The 25,452-nt window shown below is 42.2% G+C and overlaps 1 protein-coding gene across 1 annotated transcript; it reads left to right on the top strand.

The window, feature by feature from the left end:
* The first annotated feature begins 12,474 nt into the window (after positions 1–12,474).
* On the top strand, positions 12,475–25,246 carry NDUFAF1 (NADH:ubiquinone oxidoreductase complex assembly factor 1). Its single transcript, XM_045823044.1, has 5 exons — positions 12,475–12,619; positions 18,250–18,901; positions 21,970–22,155; positions 24,393–24,467; positions 25,014–25,246. The coding sequence occupies exons 2-5, from the start codon at positions 18,326–18,328 to the stop codon at positions 25,161–25,163; spliced, it is 987 nt and encodes a 328-aa protein (XP_045679000.1). The 5' UTR covers positions 12,475–12,619; positions 18,250–18,325; the 3' UTR covers positions 25,164–25,246.
* The last annotated feature ends 206 nt before the right edge of the window (positions 25,247–25,452 follow it).

Raw genomic sequence — 25,452 nt, 5'->3', positions numbered from 1 at the left:
ATTCCTGGAACCAGACACATACCTAGATGTCCAGTTTGCTGCCAGTTAGCTTGAAAAAGTGTTCAGGATTCAGGTAGAGAAAACTAATGCCCAGTTACTGCTTTACTCCAAAGGAGTTTTTCTAAGATACAAACCCTAGACTTCTCTCCCCCAAGACATCCTTGGAACTGAGGCTATGGCCAAGATGAGCCAAAATGACCAGGCTAACTCCCCCATTTCTAGCCACATTGAAGCCTGAGGCCCTTCTGCAAGGTAGGGTCCTCCTTTTGGTGACCCAGCTATTTCTTACTGGGCTCAGAGTCTAAAAACTGGCTCAGATCTGAAAGTGGGAAAAGGACTGCTCTCAGCCCTCTGGCCACCCAACCTTGAATTCTTCTGATTGAAAGTTGAGGAGTACTCTTTTTGGTTGCCCATCTCTTTTGCCCTTGGAGATGCTGTGTTCTGTTAGGCATTTCCATAATTCTCTGGGGGATCACTTCTTGGGTATAACTCTGACCTTTCTACTCATAATAATTGCATCTACCTAGCTTAAGGCAGTTAAGTGCTGCCACCTGGCTAACAGCCTCTTGTTTCTAGATCCTATCACCCTATTGCTGTTAGCCAAGTTTTGTAACAGCCTCTCCTACTGTCAGCCTCTCTGCTGAGCCTCTAGTGATGCTGGGGTACCTCTTACTATCACATTCCTTATGGCCTTGGTAAATGGAGTATCCTCTCTGTCTTCCCATGGAACATAATCATTTGGTGGAATTTCCAGCCTTATATAGTACATCCATTTTATTGTTTGTGCTCACTTCTCAGCTTTTCAATCCCCTCCTACACTTTACGTTTTTGTAATTCTGGCATGTGGGTCGTTGACTTTTCCATGCTTCTCAGAACCATTGTAATAAATTTGCACCATTTCCTGGGGTCCTTGGCAGAGTGATAAGTTCTGTATCTCGGGAGAGTGCTTCCAAATCAATAAACTTTCACTAATCCAATTTTACATTCTAGTCCCCTGGATCAAGCATCCTCAGAATCCAGTGTCTTGCTACTCTCTCTCCCAGATTTTGCCATTACAAACTTAGCTAGTTCTTATAGTTCCTTTGGGGTATAGTCCCTTTACTCCCTCATCAGGTCCAATATGTCCCTCACTGGGTTAAATAGTATTTTAACCCTAGTTATTGACCTAGTGTCCAGGAGGGAAATGGGGGCAGATATTGAGGAGGACATCTATATGGTCTTACAGGGTACAGGCCTCTTCACTGTCTAATAGCAAGAGAGGTTTTCTGGATTGTGAGCCATCTCTTCAAGCTCAGAGGATTCAGGAGAGTCTGAGAATTAAGATCTTCAATGGCACCAATTAGATAGCCCCATCCCAAATGTCATGGTCCCATTAGTAGGGCCTAGGCCTTGGCCTTGGCTTAGCTGACCTGTCTGGCTTTGGGAGTATAACCTTACTGAAGTTCAGACTACTTTGATAATTATCCTGGGCCTCAGCTTTCCCTGTCCACCCACTGCAGGTGTTGAAGTCCTCTTCATATGCTATTAAAGAGGCCGTCTGGCATCCATACTTGACTTTCAGTAACAGTAACCCAATTCCATATTATAGTTACTGTGTCCCCCCCATATTTTTCAAATGCCTTTATACACCCCAACCAGCTAGCACATTCCCTTCCATCAATATACTATCACTATTTGCCAATGATGAACTACTTAACAGTTGGACCACCAGATCTTCATTGCCAGCTGTGTGGTGAGTAATTCAGTTTCTAAACAGTATTTTATTGCCTTCTTTCTTGGACTTCTCTTAGTACCAGCTGTTGCAGATTGGGTTATCCAAGAATCAGACTCTGAGATAGAGTTTAGTTTTCAGGATGCTTACCAGGGAGTGTCCCGGATATCGACAACTGTGGAAGGGAGGGAGAGTGGCAGAAGCTGAACTGCAGTGTGTGTCTGACTACACTGATCACATGTGCCCTCTGAAGCTAAATAGATGGTCTGAGTTGTCCCACATTGGGCTGAACCCACATTGGCTAGACCTTTATAGCCCTGCCTCATTTAGTTATTCAGTGGAGGCCTTCTGGGAAGGCTGTGACCCTGGGTGAGGGGTCTCTCTGCAGCTTAGCCAGAGGCCCCCCTAGTTAAGAGCTAAAGGCCATCAGCTAGGCCAGCAGTTCCTTCCTAGATGACACATTTCTCTGCCCATCTAGAAACTGAAGCACAGTAAGGTTCCTAAGTTCACACAGTTGGTAAGTAATGGAGCTAGTGTGATTCCAGAGTGGTGGTCTTAATTACCAGCACCTACCACCTCTGGCTAGTCTGGTAGGCATGCAACTACAGCCTGCTTATCCAAAGCAGTCAGGGGCTGGCCCACTGGAAATAACTTTAGTGTAAAACAGGTAGAGGGACAAGATTGTAAAGGTGGTCTAGACAGGACACAGAGGCAAAACCACAGTAACCAAAGGGGGGGGCAGGAAAGGAAAAGTTTTCTAGTGGGTCTACAGTGCTGCGAGAGAGGGGCCTTGGGCAGCTAGCATGCCCTGTCCATCACCCTGGCTGTATCAGGGAGCCTGGGAGAGAATGATAATGCCACTTCCACAGTTCAGAGAAAACAGCACTTCACAGCCTCCAAATCCATGTCCTTTGAAGCCCTGTTCTCCAAGCAGTCCCCTAATCCAAGAAGGCTTTTCCTCTTGGAAAGAGACTGTATGGCTTCACTGACACAAATATTCTTGGCAAACATCCTTCTAATAGTAAATTGTTGGTCAATCCTGTAAATCACTCCCTTTGCCTTTGGTTAGTAGGAACTGGTTTGCCAGAGTCTGATCACTTTTCAGTATTGAACTGAGCAGCCTGACTTTGAGGAGAGAGAAACAATAGGCTGGAGACTGAGTTCATGTTACCCCTCCAGATAATACCATAATTTTCTTGGATGGCCCTTCCTCTTTCTTACTTCTCTGTTTTGGACTGGGTGACTCTTGCAGCCTAAAATCATCCCCTAATGCTCATTGTATGAATGGAGTAATATTTTTCTACTCACTATTCTAATGTACTTCTGTGGTTCCTACTACTAGAAAGTGGCATGGTCACACTCCTCTGTTATACTATGTTATTTTAAAAATTGATTTATTTTTAGAGGGGAAGAGAGGGAGAGAAACATTAATATATGGTTGCTTCTCATGTGCCCTGCACTGGGGACCCAGCCTGCAACCCAGGCATGTGCCCTGACTGGGAATCGAACCAGTGACCCCTCAGTTCACAGGTGGGCACTCAATCCACTGAGCCACACCAGCCAGGGCTGCTGCTGCTTTTTTTAAAAAAAAATTTAACTTATTTATTTTTAGGGAGGGAAGGGAGGGAGAGAGAGAGAGAGAGAGAGAGAGAGAGAGAGAGAGAGAGAGAGGACACGACATATCAATGTACGGTTGCTGTGGGCCATGGCCTGCAACCCAGGCATGTGCCCTGACTGGGAATCGAACCTGTGATGCTTTGGTTCGCAGCCTGCGCTCAATCCACTGAGCTACGCCAGCCAGGGCTGCTTTTTTTTTTTTTTTTTTAGGAGGAGTAAAAAGAGGGAAAAAAGGAACAGATGAAATTAAAAAGAGAGGAAGAAGGTAAACTCCTGCTGTGTTGAAGGAAGAGCTTAAAGCCAAAGCTTCTTTTGATGTCTTCTCTAGGCTCTTCCTTTATTCATCCAACAAATGCTTTTTGGACACCAGTAAAGGCCACACATGTTTCTGGGTTCTGTTCCTTTGAGTAAAGTGTAATTTGGAGAGTTAGGATAATGTAGGGCATGTTATAATCTCTCCCAGCTCTTTTAAATTTAGTTTTTAAAGTACACAATTAATATATGTCCATTGTAGATAAGAAATCCAAATACTGGTACATATCACCCACCCCACCACCACCACCAAAAAAAGAAAAGGGAAAAAAAAAAAGAAATCCAAATACATAAAAAGGAAGCCCTCACTCCTTTTCTCTGTTAAATCTCATTCCAAGGAATAATGCCTATGATCAGTTTGGTGTTTTTTGTTCCAGACCTTTTGGGGAATACATGCAAGCACACCCAAAAAACAGGATCATATAACATGTATTAGCCTGTAAGGTGGCCCGTCCCAGCAGTGTTAGACTGGCGTAACTCGGACCACCACTGCCCAAGGGAGTCTGAGGAAGCACTGTGTGTAGCCACAAGGTAATATCTATCACCATAGGCCTGGGCTCTGTGACTAAGTTGTATGGGTTGAATTTGTATTTAGTAGGAAACATGGGGCTCTGACTGGTGTGGCTCAGTTGGTTGGAGCGTCAACCCACAAAGGGAAAGGTCACCAGTTGGATTCCTGGTCAGGGTACATGCCTAGGTTGCAGGTTCCTTCTGGTTAGGGTTGTTTGAGAGGCAACTGATCAATGTTTCTCTCACATTGATATTTCCCTCCCTTCACCTCTGTCTAAAAATAAAATCCCTGGCTGGTGTGGCTCAGTGGATTGAGTGCTAGCCTGTTAACAAAAGGGTCACTGGCTCGATTCCCAGTTTTGGGCACATGCCCGGGTTGCAGGTTGGGTCCCCAGTGGGGGGCACATGAGAGGCAACCACCATTGATGTTTCTCTTCCTCTCCCCTTCTCTTCCTCTCTCTAAAAATAAATAAATAAAATCTTTTAAAAAATAAATAAAATCTCTTAAAATAAATGGGAAACATGGGTTTCCTTGTATTTATTGTTCCTTCCTTGAAAGTAGGAGTGAATTGGAATATGTAAGGTCAGTTCTCTGTCTGGCCTCTTATTATAGCTCCATGGTTAATAACCTAAGCACACATAACAGATGCTGTCTATATACACATACTCTGAAGTGTCTTCTCATCAAAAAGTACTCAAGCCCTGGCTGCGTGGCTTAGTTGGTTGGAGAATTGTCGCATATGGCAAAAAAAAATTGGGGGTTCATCCCTGGTCAGGGCACATACCTAGGTAGCAGGTTCAGTCCCCCATTGGAGTGTGTATGGGAGGCAACTGATCAATGTTCCTCTCTCTCCCCCTTCATCTCTAAAATCAATAAATATGTCCTTGGATAAGGATTAAAAAATGTTAAAAAAAATAAAATACTCAAGAAAGCACATCAGAATGCCAAGGAATGAAAGGTATATTGCCATAGAGGTAACATATCTTCAAATTTATTTTTATAAGTTAATTATTTGTCAACTTTGATATTTAAGTGTGATTACTCATTACTTGAGACATATCACAAGTGACTGTAACATACTTCGAGACACTAACACAAGTGAATCCCATAATTTAAATTCTTTATCAAAAGCCTATCTTGGTGGGGCTTGTTTAGCAGCAGAGGGTGCCCTGATTTACACGTTCGTGTGTTAGACATTCAGTTGAGCACCTGTCCTGTGCCAGGCACTGAACCAGGTGCTATGAAAACAAAGGTGAACAAGACACCATCCCTGTTTACAGCGGAGTGCAACAGTTCTTGGGCTTTCCTGAGGAGCACCTACGAGTTTATTAAAATGTAGGTGAAAAAAATTGTATTTTTAACAAAAAACTAGGTACCCATAGTAATTCCTCAAGTGTATGGGACGGTCTCATTTTGCAAAACACTAGTCTGGAGACAGAGAGTCTCAAAAATCATACAGGGGGGTCAGGATCAGGGACTTTTTTCTGTGCCCTGTGTTTCCTGAAATAAGCAGTCCATGCACATGATAATGAAGTATTCCGAAAGCTGAAGTTGGGATGACCCGCTGAGAATGCCTCGTAGGTTCAAAATGCAGAAGAATGCAGCCTTCCATAAACAAGTTGTCAATACGTAGTTTTCAGAAGATTCTGAATCATTAATCAATGCACTTAAATGTTTATCAAATGCCTACTTTGACCCAGATACTATGGGGCATTTATTAATGTCTAAAGCTCCCCCTATGTCCTACATTCTGTTATTTCTACTTCTCAGAAACATTACTCTGTTGATTATTGCTCTTCTTTTCCATGTCTTCAATCTCTTTTTCTGCTGGCTCCTCCCTTTTAACACGTCTCTTTTGTCTGGAAAGTAAAAATGTGGCCCTGGCCAGGTGGCTCAGTTAGCTGGAACGTCCTGTATACCAAAAAGGTTGCAGGTTCAATACCCGGTCTGGGCATATACCTAGGTTGGGGGTTCAATCTCTGGTTGGGGCGTGCATGGGAGACAACCAGTTAATGTTTCTCTCTCACATCAATATTTCTCTCTCTCTCCCTCTCTCTCTAAAATCAACAAACATATCCTCAGGTGAGAACTAAAAAAAGAAAAGTAAAGAAAAATGTGTCTCCTCTTGCTATAATCACATTCTCTTCTTCACAGCCCTTTCAGTTAAGATGCTTTTGGCTGCAAGTAGCAGAAAACTCAACTTCTATCAGCTTAAACAAAAGCATCTACTGGCTCTTATGACTGAAAGTCCAGAAGCAGTTCTGGCTTTAGGCAAGGCTTGATTCAGTAGCTGGAATGATGTAAGAAGGAGCCTACTTTCTTTCTGTTCTTGGTTCTGCCTTAATCCTTGGTGTTCCACCCCACTCACACCAAGGCAGCCGTAGGTCCTCTCCTCATGTTTGCAAAATGGCTCATATTTGCCCACCACATTATCAAGGGAAAGATAGAAGATCTCTCTCAGGAGCCTCCAAGGAAGAAGGGGGAAGCCACTTCTTCCTGAAAGGGCCCAGTAACTCCTTGGCACTGACTGGGTTAGTTGTCAATTACTGAACCAATCCCTGGAGCCAAAGGGATGGGCTGTGCCAATTGAATTAAGCCAGGTAGGACAACCCTTGGAGTTGGATTTGAGTTAATCCTGTCCAAATCACATGGCTGAGAATGGAGGAGTGTTTTTCTAAACAATATTTGGGGACATGGTAATAAAAGGAGAGGAAATGCTCAGTATAAGAGCCATGCTTCTGGAATTATAGGCTAGTTCATCCTCCACTTACTCTTTTCTTTTTATAGCAGTGCATAAGCTTTATTTTATATATATATATATTTATTTATATTTATTTATTTTAAGGTTTTATCCATTTATTTTTAGAAAGGGAAGGAAGGGAGAAAGAGAGAGAGAGAGAGAGAGAGAGAGAGAGAGAGAGAGAGAGAGAGAGAGAGAGAGAGAGAGAGAGAGAGAGAGAGAGAGAGAGAAACATCAATGTGTGGTTGCTGGGGGCCATGACCTGCAACCCAGGCATGTACCCTGACTGGGAATCGAACTTGTGATGCTTTGGTTCCCAGCCCGTGCTCAATCCAGTGAGCTATGCCAGCCAGGGCCTTATTTTATATTTTTATCTATTGATTTTAGAGAGAGGAAGGGGGGAGAGAGAGAAAGAGAGAGAGAGAGAGAGAGAGAGAGAGAGAGAGAGAGAGAGAGAGATCAATTTGTTGTTCCATTTATTTATGCATTCATTGTTTGATTCTTGTATGTGCCCTGACTGGGGGTTGAACCCACAACTTTGGTGTATAGATACAATGCTGTAACTAACAGAGCTACCCAGCCAGGGCCTTCCACTTATACTTTAGCCTTGAATCCAGGATAAGAATCGTTCCCTATGCCCAGATCATTAATCTTGCCAAGCCTCAGCATTCTGCCTCATGGAGTGGAATACATTCTCATATTCTAATAGGGAAAGTTGCCATTTTGACTGCAAATTCTACAGACTGAGTGTCCCTTGTCACACCCGGTGATCCTCAGCATACTTGAGTCACTCAGAAATGTTTCCCTCCAGGTACTCTACACAGGCATTTGCATGGGCAGTTGGAGCTAGAACAGGTGGCTTCATTTCAAAATGAAAGTACTAATCTTGTGTGAGAATATAAAGCAGACTGAATGCTCAGTGAGGCTACAGTGAAGTAGTAGAAGTGGGTGAAACCTCAAAGGGGAACAAAGGCTTAGGACTAAATCTTAAGAAACCCCACGTTTAGGGGATGGGGGAAACAATGCTGAATAATGCTCTACTGGTTAAATCTATTCAAGCAAATATTACCTGAATCTTCTGAACATTTAAACTGTGGCAAAAGTTTATGCTTGACTCAATCCTACTTTCCATATCATGTCTATTAGTCTCTGGCTTTCACATGCCAACCAGTTCAGGAGTAATTCAGAGTTTTCTCTCATTACCTAAGACTAACTCTCCAATATGATAGCCACTGTCCACATGTGGCTATTTAAACTGAAATTAGTTAAAATTAAATAAAATAAAAATTCAATTCCTCAATGATACTAGCCACATTTTAAGTGCTCGATAGCTGCCTGTGGCTAGAGGCTACCCTATTGAATACTAACATATGGGACTGACATGGAACATTGCCATCATCATGGAAAGTCCTGTTTGTTCAGAAGGTCTCTGTGTATTTGCCTGTATTTCCCACTGGGTCTGCCTGGATATGCTATGTCTATTAAAATTTTAGGAGTTGGTCAAGCTGTCTACTTAGAGATGGTGGTACAAACTGGGATATATAATTTAGGATTGAGGCATAGTGGGTGATAAACCCACACAAGCAATGACTTAAATAGGAAAAAAAGTTTACTTTTCATGTTAAAGTCCAAGTCCAAATGTAGGCAATTCAGGGCTCCTTTAGCTGCTCTGATGCACATAGACCTCAAGGTCCCAGTCTTCTTCCTATTTTATATCACTTCCTCAGGAGGTTGCTCTCAACCTCATAGTTCAAGATTGGGTGTTGGGCCCTGGCTAGGTAGCGCAGTTGATAAGAACATTGTCTCACTACGACAAATTTGTAGGTTTGAGCTCCGGTCAGGGCACAAACAAGAAGCAACCAATGAATGCGTAAGTAAGGGGAACAGGTCCATGTTCTTTTCTGTCTTTCTCTCCCTCCCTCCCTTTCTCTCTCTCTAAATCAATCAATAAATATTTTTAAAAAGATGGAGTCTTAACTGTAATTTCCAAGTTCTAGGCAGCAATGTGATAGCAAAATGAAGTGGGGGGGAAGACACATGCCAGCTGTCTTAAGGAATTGCATGACATTTCTGCTCCTGTTGGTAGCTGCAAAGGAAGCTGGGAAAGGCAAACTTATTCACGTGTCCAGCTAAATATCCTATTACAATAAAATGAATGAAAAACAAATATCAGGAGTCAATGAGTAGTTCTCCCCACAGGGCTCAACCGCTGAATATGAGGACCAGGTTAGGAAATGCCAAGCAGGAACCGAAGCTATTGTCTGTTCAATTCTCGTACCCTGGTCAGTGACACTTAGCCAAAAGCAGTTCAGGTTGAGAATATTTTAATGGTGTGGCAGGTGAAGCAGGTTGTTCCCAAATCCAAATCATGAGGGTGCTGTGATTGTAACTACAAAGGAGAATAAAACTGCCTTGGTGTCAAGTGATATTGGCAGAGGAAGGGTTGCGGTTTACCTGCCTGGAGTGGGTGAAGACTTGAGCCACAGAAAAAGAACTTGTGTGTCCAGATATTTATTTAAGTGACTTCACAAAATGCTTGACTTGAGAGCTGCAGATGTAAACATCCCAAAAAGAAGGATAGACAATTCATCTTGTTTAATGGAAAATCCCCTTGAACACTGCCAGCTCTTTCTAATTAGGGACCCTCCTCACTTGCCAGTCTGTCTGGACTGCAAGGTGGGATTCCCTATCAGGAAGGACTCTGCATGGGCCTTGAGCCTCAAATCAGGCCCATTTTCTGTTGTGGATGAGTAAATGGTCATTCTGGTTTGTTATTTATCCTCCAGTGAAGTTGCTTGGCATAAAGTAATCTTCCGAGTAAACAGATATAACCAAGGTCCTGAATCAGCAGAGCAGAGAACTAACCCTGGATCTGTAGTGACCCCACCACAGCCCCAAATTCCCACGAGGTAATTTCCTTTTCTAAAATCATTTACTTCCTTTGCTTGGATCATGCCCTAATTATCCTTAAACTCTGAAGGGACTCCATCAAGATACGACATTGCTGGATCATATTGCCTCCTGCCTGAACTATTGCAATGTTATTTTATTGGCCTGTGTCTACAGTGCTTCTTAAGGGTTTTCATGAAATTTGTCCTTTGGCCTCTTGAGACAGTACCCACTCTGTGTCTAAATTTGTTCAGGTTACTATAGAAGACATATTTTAAAGTGCATCACAAAATCACTACCTTCAAGGTTTTTACCTTCCTGTTGAAAAGAAAAGGCTTGTAAATAAAATGATGAATGAGCAATTTAGTCAAGTTTATAATCTAGTTTTCACTTGAACGTAACTGTCAGTGTGTATAGCGTAAATACAGGATGTCAGGCTCTGGCCGGGTAACTCAGTTGGTTAAAGCATCGTCCCCATACACCAAGGTTGCAGGTTCAAGAAACAACCAATGTACAAGAAGCAACTAGTGAATGCATAAATGGGTGGAACAACAAGTTGATGTTTCTCTCCCTCACCTTTTCCCTCTCTCTCTCTAAAAAAAAAAATATTGATTGTAGAATGTCAGAAGGAGAGCAATCATTATGAGACAGATGCATTAGGGAACATTTTTAAGGCAAACATGGGATTTAAGGTGTGTTTTGAATAGGTTCAGTCATTGTATTAATTAGGATCTATTGGTTGCAAGTGATAGAAACCCAACTCAGATTAATTTAGGTAAAGGATATTTATTGGTGCATGGAAGTCAAGGAAATATTCAATAGCCAAGCCATGGCAAGACAACTGATGCAGCTGAGCCTCAGGATCAACTAGAATTGGCAGAATAAATGCTGACTGAACCTTGTTTTATCCTCCCATTCTTGCCTCTGTCAGCACCTTTATTTTACCTTGCCACGAACCAATATTCTTCACAATATTAGCAGGTAACTCAGGAGCTCCAGAAGAGCCACTAATAATAAAAGGGCTCTTCCAAGTTTTAGTTCAGAAAATTCCTGGGAATAACTTGATTGGCCCATTGCAGACCAACTGCTTACCACTGGACCAATCAGCTGAAGTGGGGAGAGTCAAGTAAACATCTGAGGCCAAACTTACCTCATGGGGAAGAGGGAGGAATGCTGAGTAGAGAAAATATTAACTCGATTATAAGGAGGATTGAGTGTGGTTTAGGCAGATACCAGCTTGGATGAGAAATTGAGGATAAGTATAAGAATTCTCAATGGAGTAGGCTATTATGGTGGTTTTAAAATTTATGTAGTGGCACATCTGGAGGCCAAAGGAATATGGTTGTCAGCTTGGGTGCCACACTTTAAAATGTAAGTAGGCAAACTGTTGTGTCCAGAGTAGGGCAGTCAGTAGACTGAATGCAGGTTTTATAGGAGCAGTAACTATCTGGGTTTCACTGGGTTTGGAGAGAAGGAGCAAAAGATCAAAGACAGCAAAGAGTGCTCCATGGGATTTAGGGCGGGCGAGAGGAGGTCTTAAGAGGAGAAGTCAAGGATAGGCCAAGGATTTCCAGTTTAAAAGGACATGGGCATTTTCAGAAATAGGGATGATAGGAGGAGTTAATGTAGGTAAATATGATAGTTCAACTTTAGACGTACCTAGTGGTCTATCCCACTGCTGGAACTGCTATGGAGAGGCTGGAAATGTTTACTGGGGTGTAGGGAAAGAGGTTATCACAGTCTTTAGATAACTCATCTCTGAAACTAGAAAAGAGGAAGGCGCAGTCTGGGCCTTGGAAACAACTCTAAGGTTGTGGGAAGAGAAAGAAGAGTCAGTGAAGGAGGCAACTAGGGAAGGTTTGAGGAGGTAGGAGAGTTAGGCAAGTGTAGAGACTAGAGAAATGAGAACAAAATTTCAAGAAGGAAGAGGTGGGAGCATGGAAACTGATGATGAAGGAAACTTGGAAAAAGTAATTGTATTTGATGAGGTCTTTTCAGAGCCCTAGAGAGGAACGGTGTTGACTGCTGAGCACTAAACTTCTACTTCAGACTGAGCCCTTAACTCCTGTTAGCACTGTACTAGGTGCTGAGGACAGGAAGAACAGCACAGACTGGACTCAAGAAGCTCACAGTGTGTTAAAGGAAGTGAGAACTAAATTAACAATTCAGATACAATGTTGAAAGTACTTAAACAGGTGTGCACTAGATAGTAACAAAAACCCTGCAGAGTGGGCGACCCCACCCGGCCGGATAGGGAAACCGCGAGTAGGACGGCTTGACATCCCCGGGCGTGCTGGGTCTCCAAAGATTTCCGCGGGGCGATTCCAGAGGAACCAATTCTCTAAGATCATAGATCTTGGGCGGCTTTGGGGCGATGGGACGCGAGGGGGCCCTGGCACCTCCGGGCTAAAGAAAGTTGGCGATATCAGGGTCCTATTTGGAAGCCGCGGGATGGAGTTTGCGGTCAAAAGATGGGATGCAGGAAGAGGCGAATAACTTGTCTACATTCTTCCCTTTTTTTCGCATAAGGCAGGAAATATCAGGAGTGGCAGAAGCCCGACTCTTTGGAAAACTAGTAGACCAAAAGCCTCAGGTCACCTGGCTTGGTGACCCTTATTGCTATTCCAAAACCTCCGCATCGGGCCGGAACTCGATTCAAATGCCTGGTTTGGCGCCGGACTGTGAAAGCAGATGGACTTTCATGGGAAACTGGATTACCCGGTGGAGAAAAGCTGGGGACCTGGAGGAAGCTGCTGTTCAGCGCCGGCTGGGCAGGCAAGTGGGCTTTTGCCCGCGGCTCGTGCTCCCGGGACGGGCGAGGGCTATGCAACACGAGAAGGTGAGGAGTGAGGGGATCACTGCGCTGCAGAGTGGCTTTGACCGCTCCCCAACTCGTTCTGAGAGCCTGACGCCCGGGCTCAAGAGAATTTTGCCGCTTACTAGCTGTATGACCTCGGGCAATTTTATTTTGGAACCTTCGTTTTCTATCTCTGTAATTGGGCTAATAGTAGTATCTCTCAGGGTTGTTGTGAAGAGTCAGTGAAAATACGCTTAGAACAGTTTCTGGCACATAGTAAGCTCTGGATATACAATCTTTAAAAAGACTGCCCTGTTTTTCTGCATGGGTTTTGTTGCTGTCAAAAGATACCCACTTCGGGAGGATCATCCGTTAACCGGATTAACTTTATTGGTAAAAATATGAGACAACACTTATAATTAAAGTTGTGTTAGGGACGTAACATTACTGAGGGCTTGGAAAAATGGGGTGAATGTTACTCATAATCGCATCATCCTACATAAGACTTTAAGACTTTTATCCCCCAATCCCGCCCAAATATTTCTTCTGTACATTTTTATACTTGTAATGTTAGCATGTATGCAATTTTGATTCCTTCTTGTTTTCTGCTTAGTGTAGGCTATGTATGGAGTTCAGAAGAATCATTTTTATGATCGTACAAATTCCATTTTATGAGCATATCATTTGTCTCCCAAATTCCTGTATATGTAGAGATAAAATCATTCACGTACTATCAGTGAGGGAAATTTAAATATTACCTATGATTCCTGGACATCAGATCACCTTTTTACTTTTCCTGGTTTCCTTCTATTTGTAATTCATGTGAAAACATTTTTTTTTAAAGATTTTATTTATTTATTTTTAGAGAGGGAAGGGAGGGAGAAAGAGAGAGAGAGAAACATCAATGTACGGTTGCTGGGGGCCGTGGCCTGCAACCCAGGCATGTGCCCTTACTGGGAATCGAACCTGTGACACTTTGGTTCACAACCCACGCTCAATCCACTAAGCTACGCCAGCCAGGGCCTGAAAACATATTGTTTGCATGGTTTTCATTTATTCAGACATCATTGAGCATCAGTTATGTTCAAGCCGTAGTGCCTAAGATTAAGGAGGTCAGGCTAGTGGGTAGACAGACGAAAGCAGTACTCTAATACTATGTAAGGATTGTGAGGTATGCTCAGGTTCTTAGGAGACTGTAGAGGAGGAGCAGTGTCAATGCCACCCACAGTCAGAGGCCACCAGGAAGGTGCTTATTGTGCAACAAGTTGGGTTTATTACTCCTTGTAATACACACCAGGGGAAACCACAGGGGATCTTAGTTTAAGAGGGTGCTAGGAGGGATTTGTTACAGACTCGTGTCACTTAACAACAGGAATACATTCTGAGAAATGCATCCATAGGTGATTTTGTCATTGTTTGAATGTTACAGAGTGTACTTACACAAACCTACATGGTCTAGCTGCTACATGCCTAGGTTATGTGGTATAGTCTGTTGCTCCTACCTTATAAACCTGTGCAGTAGACACTGTACAAAACAACACAAGATTAAATCAAGCACAAGAAAAAATGCAGTCTCTTGACTGAACACAAGATGTAAGAGGCTGCTGATGGTATAGCACAGTATACAGTTTTATGGCAAACTTTTTTATTTTTACAAGTAGAAAGAGTACACTCTAATGACAAAAAAGCATAGTAAATAAAGAAACCAGTAACAGTCATTTATTATCATTATCAATTATTTGCTGTGTGTAATTGCGCTATACTTTTATATGACTGGAAGCACAGTAGGTTTGTTTACACCAGCATCACCGCAAACGTGAGTGGTGCGCTGCACTACGTCTCTGACATTAGGATGGCTATGATGTCACTAGGTGATAGGAATTTTTCAGCTCCATTATAGTCTTACTTATGGGACCACCTTTATATACTTGGTTTGTTTTGGGTTGGCCAAAAGGTCCATTTAGTTTTCCGTAGAATAAAAGACACATTTCCCATTTTCACAAATAACTTTATAATTTAGATATTTTGACTGTGTCGGCTATCTCCTGCATAGTATAACATTGATTGTTCCCCATTAATGTCTCAGTTTGATCGCTATTGACTGTCAAGTGGTCTACCCATCCAGATGATGGGGTGGTGTCCAGTGAGAAATTTCCAGCACAAAACTTTGCAAACTACTTTTGACACAGTCAGTCATGACACCCTCTCCATTCACTGCAAAAACCTTTTCTTGCATTACAGTTGTGTTTTTATTTTTCTTGAAATAATAAAGTATAATACAGTGAAAATGTGTATTTTCTTCTATTTTCAGTGTTAGAATGGCTACACAAAAATTCACCAATTTTGATAAGTTTTTTTAATGCACACTAATATGACAGCTGGCACAATACAATCTAACAAATTGTTTTAAATGAAGTTAAAGACAACTAAGCACTACTAGAGCCATTGTAGAGAAAAAAACAAACTTCTTGGCCAACCTAATAGTTGACTGAAATGTTATTTGTGTGCAACTATATTGGATTTAGACTTGTGTTAAGTGATTTTGGGGAAAGTAGTCAGGAGGTGGAGTTAATTCTCTGATTGGGTATCTTAAATACTATCTAGGAGAGAATCTTACCTGGAGTGAGGCTAATGCTGTGACTGGTGGTGATACAGCAGTCACTCCTATTAGCCAGGGTAGTAGAATGTTTGTTGGTACTTGTGGTTTGAACAGTCTTTTTTTTTCCCCCCCTGTTTTCCGACATGATCACATTGGTCTTAACAGAGCTGAGGGTATTACCCACAGATGTATGGAGAAGTTAGACCAGGCAGTTGGATGCATTTTGGAGGACCTTGTGTACCATTTTAGGAGTTTGAATTTCTGGGGGAAGTTGCTGCATTAGTATAAGGGGAGTGCCATCATATTTTAAAAAATCCGTTTTGTTGTCAGGCAAAGGGTGAACTGGAAGGGGATCTAAGCCAGGGAGATGTGTTAGGACTTTGCTATTTGAAGGGTGTTCTATGGGCCAATAACAAGGGCATCACCTGGGAGCTTGTTAGAAATGCAGAATCTCAGGTGCCATTCTTTACCTAATAAGTCAGAATCTTCATTTTAACAAAATCCCCGGATTATTCATAGGTACTTTAAAGTTTGAGAAGCCCTTTGTTACGAGAATTAGAGTAGTCCCAGTAAGAAGCAGTATGGCATTGAACTATGACGCTAGTGATGGAGGTGAAGAAATGTGGAGATATTATTTGTTCAACAGATATTAGAGGCCTTCTGCATCCCTGACACCATCCTGAGAGCTGGAAGTACCATAATGAAGATAATCTCTTCCCTGAAGACACTTCCAATCTGATGGGGTAGACTGACAAGTGAACTTGTCAGTGACTGTAGCAGGGAAAGTGTAAGCCCAGAATCGGTGAGAACACATCAGAGGGATGTGGGTCTTGGTGGAGTTGAGTAGTCAAGGAAGGATTTTTGGAGGATATCTAAGCTGAGTCCAAAGGATAAATTAGCCAGGCAAAATCAGTGGAAGGCATTCCTGGCCCAGGATTAGCTATGGGCCAAGGCCTGAAGTTCAGAGGGAGTAGGAGTGGTGCTCGTTGAACCACAAGTGTCCTCTGTGATTGGAGCACAGAGTGGGGTATGGCTACGGTGAGGCTGGAGAGATGAGCAGACAATGGATCTGGAGGAGTTTGTAGACCCTGTGGAAGAAGTTGGGCTTTATTTTTAAGATCATGAGGGAGCCTCTGGAGGGTTTTCATCAGAGAATATTAATGATTAGTTTGTTTTAGGCTCTTCTAGATGCTGAGTGGTGGGATGTGATGGGGTTGCATGCCTGGAGGCAGGGAGCAGAGTTCAGTGAGGGATCTAGGACAGAGGAGGTGCTGGCTCGCCTAATGTGGGGAACGAGGGAGGAGGGGCATTCTGGGAAGTACGACTAGTCCTGTGTTGTAATTAGGGTAGTCTGGGTCTTATTTTGATGTAGACCCTTAGGCAAGTGAGGCAGGTGAACTGGATTTGGCATTGTAGAGACTTTTTTTTTTTTAAGTTTTCAATGTTCCACTTAGTTTCTAATTCACTACCGAGTTCTGACTAGTGGGTGTTTCCATTTTTATTTTTTCTCTCTCCTGGTCTCTAGGGCCAAGACAGGACAAAGACAAAGAAACTGGCATTACATATTTTATTTCCTTTTAGAGGCAGTTGGAACAAGTAGGAGAGGGGACTATTTAGTCTTCCTGGTTCTGGCAGCACTTCCTGCCAACACTTACTACATGTTGCCGCTGAGGCAAAGTTATTATTTTACTAGAGCTATAGACGTTACATCGCTAATCCTTTACATAGAGAGAGGCAGCAACTTCTAGTGGAAGGACTTCAGGCCAGCAGTCTAGTTCTCACTTCTTTACTGTTAGCATTGTGAGCTGAGGGAAGTCACTTAACCTGTTCGTGTCTATTTGCTGGAGAAGGGACATAGCTACCTGCCTTGTCCTACAGGAGTCATCTGTGCGTTAATGGGATAATATATGTTGAGGTGACTTGAAAATACTAAGACTGGTGCTTAAATATGATGGTATTGTGCTACTGATGTTTAGTTTCTATCTTTGAGGAGCTCCAATAGTGACTGATAGTCAAAGCCTTGTTTCTCAAAGTGTGAGCCTTGGACTAGGAGCTTGTTAGACATGAAGAATCTTGGGGATCTTGTTAGACTTACTGTATCAGAGACTCCTCTTATAGCCACCATTCCATCTGATCTTCAGAAGACTCCCTTAAGGTAGGTAGGGGAGGTGTTAACACAACCTTACCCCCAAGGAATGGAGACCTTAAAACATCAACTGCTTTACTTGAGGGTAAACAGCTTTATTAGGTTTAGCCATACGGGACTGTCAGTATTCACAAATACAACCCAGTAAGAGAGCAGGGCCAGGTATAGAGCAGAGCTCGGTGTCCCATCCAAGCTCTCTAACTCCATACACAGTGTGCACTCTAAGTCCCCCCTTTTTAAATGAAGTGCTACTATGTCAGTTAGCCTAGGCCCTGGAATGAATTAGGTGAATACTTTATTTTAGAAACCAATTATTTCTTTAAAAATCCCATTGCGGTGGAGTCATCAAAAAAAGAAACAAAAAATGAAAACAAATAAACAAACCCAAAACAAGCAAGTAAACAAAATAGAGCGTAAAAATTTGTTTTAAAGTTGACACAGTCTCACCCTGACTGGTGTGGCTCAGTGGCTGGGTGTCATCCTACAAACTGGAAGATTTCCAGGTCAGTTCCTGGTCAGGGCTACACCTGGGCTGCAGGCTAGACCTCCAGTTGGGGGTGTGTGAGAGGCAACTAATCAGTTTCTCTCTCACATCCACGTTTCTCTCTCTCTCCCTTCCTTTGCCTCTCTCTAAAAGTAAAAGCTTTTTAAAAATTGATACAATCTTATGAAACACATACTCGAATTATTTTGGGGTTGGTTATAAACTCCATGAAGGGACCTGTGTTTATATTCATTTTGGTGTTTTTGACAAGGCAGTGGGATGCAGTACGCGCAGTGCAGCCAGTGTTCTCATCGTAAGCCCTGGGTAAATGTTTATTGAATTTGAAAATGAGTTCATGAAATGATACATGATCCATGTTGAGTTTGAAATTGTGATGTATTTTTTGCTGTAGTGGTAACTCTTCAATATCTCTTCCATTACAGGTTGGATTGGGCTATTGGCTGAAGCTTCTTTCCATGGTAGCTTAGGGAGAAATTCACGTTTTGATGTTTTCTTACCATGGCTTTGGTTCACAAGTGGATGAATGGCACTTACAGTCTTAGAAAATGCCTGAAGCTAAGTGATGCCTCACGTCCATTTTTGAGTACTCGCTTTGCAGACTATTGTTCTAGTGGTCTTCAGAAACCGGTAGCTACTCCTGGCAAAGCTTCCGCTCAGGGGAACACTGAAGGGGGTTTACAAGGAGATCACCAGAGAGAAGTCGCTTTGGATATAACTTCTCCTGAGGACAAGCCTGAAGCTAGTTTTGATAAAGCAATTAAAGATGAAATAAAGGACCATTTGAGGCGTTTGAAGGATGATATTGTGAATCATTGGATAGGGCCCGAAGGCCGCCCTCTGCATGAGGTCTTGATGGAACAGGCCAAAGTGGTCTGGCAGTTCCGTGGAAAAGAAGATTTGGATAAGTGGACAGTGACTTCGGATAAGACAATTGGAGGCAGAAGTGAAGTGTTCCTGAAAATGGGCAAGAATAACCAAAGTGCGCTGCTGTACGGAACTCTGAGCTCCGCGGCGCCTCAGGACGGCGAGAGTGACCGCAGTGGGTACTGTGCAATGATGTCCAGGGTCCAACGGGTAGGTGAGGCCCAGGAACCTGAGTTTTCTAGTGAACTGGGGTGAACTTCATTGTGGCGTGAACTGTAGCCAAGAGCTTTTGTTCCTGTGAATGAGAACACCTAGCATCTCATCTGGTGTGGGGCTAAGTAGCCACTGTGTAGAGTGAAGCACCAGGGGAGGCAGTTCCTGAGGAGGGGCTGCTTGTTTCTGGGCACCACTTTGGGCCCCAGTGGGGCATTCTCATGTCTGAGGAGCCTCGAGGGTTAGACACTGGACCACGACCTGGGGAGGTTTGCGTATCCTCTGACGTAGGCTGTGGACCGGGGCTCTCTGATCTGTAATGGCCAGGGGCTCCTTACAGTGGCTGTGGCTTTTTAAAAAAAATTAAACAGTTTAAGGGTACTTTTGTAGTTTGACAGGAAAATTGCTAAGTGGTGCAGAGTTCCTGTGTGGCTCTTACCCAGCTTCTCCAGTCCTTACCATCTTACACTGCTGGGGTATATTCGTCACAGCTAAGACACCAGCGTCAGTGTGTTACTAACTCATTCCAGACTCTCTTTGGATTTCACTAGTGTTCCCATTAATATTTCTTTTCTGATCCAGGAACCCTCATTACATCTAGCTGTCATGTCTCCTTAGTCCTCTGGTCTGTGATAGTTTCTTAGTCTTTTCTTATTTTTCGTGAAGATTTGATGAATACTGGTCAGGCATTTTGTAAAATGACCCTCAGTTGGGGATTTTCTGATGTTGTTTCCTCCTGGTTAGACTGGGGTTGTGGGTTTTTAGGAAGAACGACACGGAGTGTAAGTGTCCCTTGCATCACATCATAGGAAAGGTACATGCCAGCAACATGACTTATCACTGACGTGTTAGCCTTGGTCACCTGGTCAGGGTGGTATTTGCCAGGTTACTTCATCGTTCAGTTACTTTCTTCTTTCTTTACCACGTTCTTTGGAAGCAAGTCACTAAATACACCCTACCTTCAAGTCAGGAAGGGTGTGGGCTGAAGTTGTATCTCCTGGAAGGTGCAGTATATGCATAAATTATTTGGGATTCTTCAGAAGAAATTTGTTTCTTCTCTCACATTTATTATTCATTTAGTATGAACTCATACTTTGGGTTATAATCCAATACTATGTTATTTATTTTGTTGCTCAAATTGTTCCAGCTTTGGCTTTTGGGAGCTCTTTTAGGTTGGCTCCTCTCCCTCCTATCTGCAGCCGTCTTTTTGTTTTTCTGAGCACTTTCTGGCTCTTCAAGATGTTCAGGCTCACCTTGTATTTTCCCTGGCCCAGCGCTGTAATAAGCCATTTCTTGAAGGAGCCCCGGCTCTGTTTTTATGGAAAATGGCATTAGAAACCAAGATCTGGGCATTGCATATGCTCGTTGCTACTGGGTTGACATTAAGTCCAGGACGTCTCAGTGGACATACCTAGGAAGTATGTGTATGCATACCAGCCATGGGAACACACATGTCTGTAATTATTTCTGTGTCCATAGTAAGTTAAATATGAGTTCATAGTAATGCTCTGACTCAAAGTCACAGAAGAAACATGTAAAGCAGTTTCAGAATTTTTAACCCATAACTCTGTGAAACAACTTTACCAACTAGAATACAGTTTATTTAGCTGTATAGTTTCCAGTCAGAACACTATTTTTTTAAAAGATTTTATTTATTTATTTTTAGAGAGAGAGGAAGGAAAGAAGAAAGAGGAGGAAGGAGAGAGGGAGAGAAACATCAATGTGCGGTTGCCTCTTGTGCGCCTCCTACTTGGGATCTGGCCTGGAGCACAGGCATGTGCCCTGACTGGGATTGAACCGGTGACCCTTTGGTTCACAGGACCTGCTCAATTCACTGAACTACAGCAGCCAGGGCAAGAACAGTATTTTGAAAGTTACTTAGGTCAGTTCATTTATTTCTCCACTGACCTATAGCCTTTTGCAGATCTGTTGACAAGGTAATTGTTTCAGGGCTGCCCCGGACAGGTCCCCATGTCTGGCCTTGGCCACAGCCCCTTGTATATTGTGCTTCAAAGAGAAAGACAAATGTTATGAGTAGTATTAGGCTCCTTCTCACCAGAAGGTGAAAAAGAAAGGTAGGAATTCTTTCAGAAGCAACAAACTATGCATACAGGATTTTTTTTCAGGCCCTGAAAATCTACAAAATGGATTTAATCAGCCCATAGTAGGAAATAATTCTATGGCTAGATATGTACTATGGAATAATGGAAAATATTGAAAACATTTATTAAGTATACCCTGCCAGCCCTTGTGCTGATTAGTTTATGTGTATTATCCCCTTTATTCCTCACAACAATATTTTAAGGTATGATCATCCCTATTTTACAGATGAGGAAACTGAGCCTTGGGGAGATTTAGTAACTTGTCCAAAATTATAGTTCATATCTGCACACTGGTTTTCTTGAAATCAGATTACCTCTGAGATCGCTATAAGTAAACACCTTTGGAAATTAACACTAAATTCCACTTTGAAAGAGAGACAGAATAGGTAGTTGTTAAGAACACAGATTTTGGAGTTAAACAGTACTGGATTTATTGGTATTAATTGAGTGCTCAGTTTCTTCATCTATAAAATGGACTACAATGATAGTACCTGTCTCCTAGGGTTGTTGTGAGGATTAAATTTTGTGTGCCAGGTTAATAAAAGTTTTCAATGAATGGTAGCACTTGCTATAAAAATACCAATTTTAGAACTTGAGGTCTTTCAGTTTTCTAATTTTCGTGAAGGCAGTTGTCATTAAACGGCCTGCTCAGAAGCCATGGCTGCGTTGGACCAGGAAAGGAAGGTACCTAACAGTAACTCTTTTCCACACAGTGACACAAGTGGGTGCCTACGCCATGTAAACTCCTGGGGCAGTCCGGTCTCGAACATTACCTTAGAAACATATAACTATGTCAGTATTTGGTACTAAAATAAGAATCACCAAATTTATCTGCTTCCTTATGGTAACAGCTGAAAAAGAAAAAATAGCTAGTGGATCCTTTTGTTGCTGTAAAAGGCGATGACTCACATTTTGATAACAGTGGAAAATGAAGTGAAATTAACTTTCCTTTCTGCACCTTAGGGCCCTTTTGACATAAAGAGACCTTACGACTGGTCCCAGTTCAACACTCTGTATCTCCGCGTCCGCGGAGATGGTCGGCCTTGGATGGTGAATATCAAGGAAGACATGGATATGATCCAGAGGAAGAATCAGATGTACAGTTACTTCATGTTCACCCGTGGGGGGCCCTACTGGCAGGAGGTCAAGGTAACAGCACAAGCCTTTACTGTGTATGAAATTAGGACTTTTGAGGTCATGGTTACATTGTAGTTTTTTTTTCTTTCTTATTAGTCTGTATTGGAAGGTGTGGGAAGGAAACGAAGAGGACCTGGGGCAAGATTTATATAATTGACTTTTTCTTTGACTAATATAAATTTTAGCCTACTAACCAAAAAATATTTTTGGTAAGAATATGGCCAGGTGCATGCTAAGTGGGTACATCTCTCTTTGAGCCTAAGTAGATATTTCTTTTTTAAGTTTCTGCTGTATCATTTCTTCAAGGCAACTCTACTAAGCTGATGTCCCAAACTTAGTAGAAAGGCTCCCTTAAGAGAAATAAATACTTCATAATTTACAATCATCAAAATTTTTATTTCTTTTCCTGGCTGGTGTGGCTCAGTGGATTGAGCACTGGCCTGCAAACTGAAAGGTCACCGGTTTGATTCCTAGTCATGGCACATGCCTGGGTTGCAGGCCAGGTCCCCAACTGGGGGTGTGTAAGAGGCAACCAGTTGATGGTTCTCTCCCTCCCTTCCCCTATCCCTAAAAGTAAGTGAAGTCTTACAAATAAATAAATAAAAATTGCATACTCTGTGCATCTTCTGTACCTGTTCATATTTTTAAAATGTAGATCCTGGAGAGCTTCCATATTACTATAGGGAGTTATTCTTCATCCTTCTTCTTCTTCTTCTTCTTTTTTTTTTTTTGGTATTTTTTGTTATGTGGATAACCCATTGCATTTTTAAATATTTTATTTATTTGAAAAATTAAACTTTTTCATTAGAGGTACACGGGGGTAGAAAGAGAAGGAGAGAAACATCATTTGGTTATCTTCTGTATGCACCTTGACTGGGGACTTAACCTGCAACCCAGGCATATGCCCTGTCTGGGAATTGAACCAGTGACCTTTTGGCTTGCAGGACAACCCCTAACCAATTGAGTCACATGGGCCAGGGCCAGGGCCAGGGCAGATATCCCATTGTTGATTGAATAAATCCTGTATTGATAGTCACTTAGTTGTTAACAGTTGCTATAGTAAATACATTATTACAGTTTTGAGATATTTAAAAAAAATTTTTTTAAGAAAAAAGCTAGTTTTGTCTATATTTTACTTTTTCATGAACCAGATAAACATACATGTCTCTAGATCTCATGCACATGCTTCGGCTGGTGCTTATCACTCCTTCCTGTTACTTCTTTTATCTTACTTATTGACTAATATATTGTGGAGGTATTTTTATGTGTGTGCTATTAGAAAAAGCTATATCTTGATATATTTGTCAGAGTTTATCTGAAATACAAATTTTTAAATGTGAAATTGGTAGGTCAAAGTTATAGCATTTCAGATTTTTTTTAGATAGTGCTGTTTTCTATTGCTACGTAAAAAACTTGCCATAAACATAGCAGCTTCAAAAACATATTTGTTAGCTCATAGTTCTGTAGGTTGTAAGTTGGGACCCAGTAGATCTGGGTTCAACACTCAAGAGTCCTGTGAGGTTGTAATCAATGTGTTAGCTGGGCTATACTCCTTTCCGGAGGCTCTGGGGAAGAATCTTCCAAGGTCATTCCTGTTTATTAGCTAAATTCAGTTCCTGTGACTTGAAGGGCTGTTATCCTGTTTCTTTACTGGCTGTCAGTTGGGGAACCACTCTCAGCTCCTAGAAGCTGCCTGCATTCCTGGCCATTTAGCTCCATCTGTCTTCAAAGCCATCAGTTGAGAATCCATTCCGCCCCCCCCCCCCCCGCCCCCAGTCCCTTTCATGCTTCTAATCTTTCACCAGTCAAGTCCCCTTTATGGGTTCAAGTGTAATCTTCCTTATATAAAAGTCAACTGATCGAGGATCTCCTGCCCAGTTCCATAATAGCAACACTGAGTTTAGTGTTCGAATAACTTGAAGAAGGTGTGTGCACTAGAATTAGGACATCTTGGGGGCCATCTCAGAATCCTGCCTGCCACAGTTGCTGGCTGCCCTCTGAAAGAGATGCAATAATTTGTGCTCCTTCACAAGTGTGTCTTTTTCTCTCCGTCCCCATTTTTCTATTGGGTTGTTTAATCATTTTCTTAGTTCTATTATTTGTGATCCAAATGACTAGCCACTTGTCCTAACTGCATATATTAAATAATTTGAGAATTAAACTATTATTTTTTTATCATTACAATTACATACAAAGTTCTCAGTTACTTATATTTTGGGTATGAAGTAAATGGTTTCTTCTTTTTTCAGATTCCATTCTCCAAATTTTTCTTCTCTAATCAAGGGAGAATCCGGGATGCCCAGCACCAACTCCTGCTTGACAAGGTAACGTTGTCCTCTACTTTGACTCAGAAGTATATTACCTTTAGTGAAACAGAACTGCTGTCAGGAGGAGTTCAGTCCATTTTTGAAGGCTTGCAAAGGAAAGGTGGAAATTGCTACTCATGGCCACCCCTTATATCCGCATAGGTGTCGACACAGACCTATCCTTTGAGCCAAACCCCTGTCCTGGAGAATTTCATTATGGTCTTCTTTTCAGCATGCCTACCTTTTATTTTAGCTTTAAAGTAAGGGAACAGTACTAAGAGTTCAGGAGAGCATCAAGAACCCCCGTTAGGCATCCATGCTGCCTTTACCAGTCTTTAGTGACACTACATTAAAGGAAGAGGAGAGGAAGTGGAATGTGGAAAGTAGACCTGTACTTCCTCTTATAATTCGCTACAGCTTCTGGGAACTATGCTCTACTTGCTAAGGGCTGATAGTATAAAGATGCAGCCATAGCCATCACCTCTTGGAATGGGAAGCTCCAGGAACAAACATCAGTACCTTTCGTGCATGTGATTTTAATCAATTTCTGTATTTTAAATTTAGATCTCTTCTATCGGATTCACCCTGGCTGATAAAGTGGATGGTCCATTCTTCCTGGAAATAGATTTTATTGGAGTGTTTAATGATCCAGCCCACACAGAAGAATTTGCCTACGAAAATTCTCCAGTGCTTAACCCAAAACTTTTTAAATAGTGATCATGTGGTAGTTCTGTATTACTAAACTAGGGTAGTAGTATCTACGATGAGGGACAAAATAAAGTATTTCTTTGATGGCATACAATCAGTGGCTGGTATATAGTCCCTAAGACAAAGCTAAATGGTGCTCCCAAGAGGGACCATCCGTATAGTGGGAACACAGCATGAAACCAGGTTCTAAGCTGTACCTTAACTTAGGGAATTGCAAGTACTATACTGATGCAGAGGTGCTATGTAAGTAACTGTTTTCAGTTGGTTAGAATGATTCCTATTAGAAACAATTCCT

Source organism: Phyllostomus hastatus, unplaced genomic scaffold (assembly GCF_019186645.2).
Source record: "Phyllostomus hastatus isolate PE091 unplaced genomic scaffold, TTU_PhHast_1.1 phas_scaffold_501, whole genome shotgun sequence".
NCBI lineage: Eukaryota > Metazoa > Chordata > Mammalia > Chiroptera > Phyllostomidae > Phyllostomus > Phyllostomus hastatus.
The sequence above is the reverse complement of the archived record's forward strand: the minus strand, read 5'-3'. Positions and strand labels throughout refer to the sequence as shown.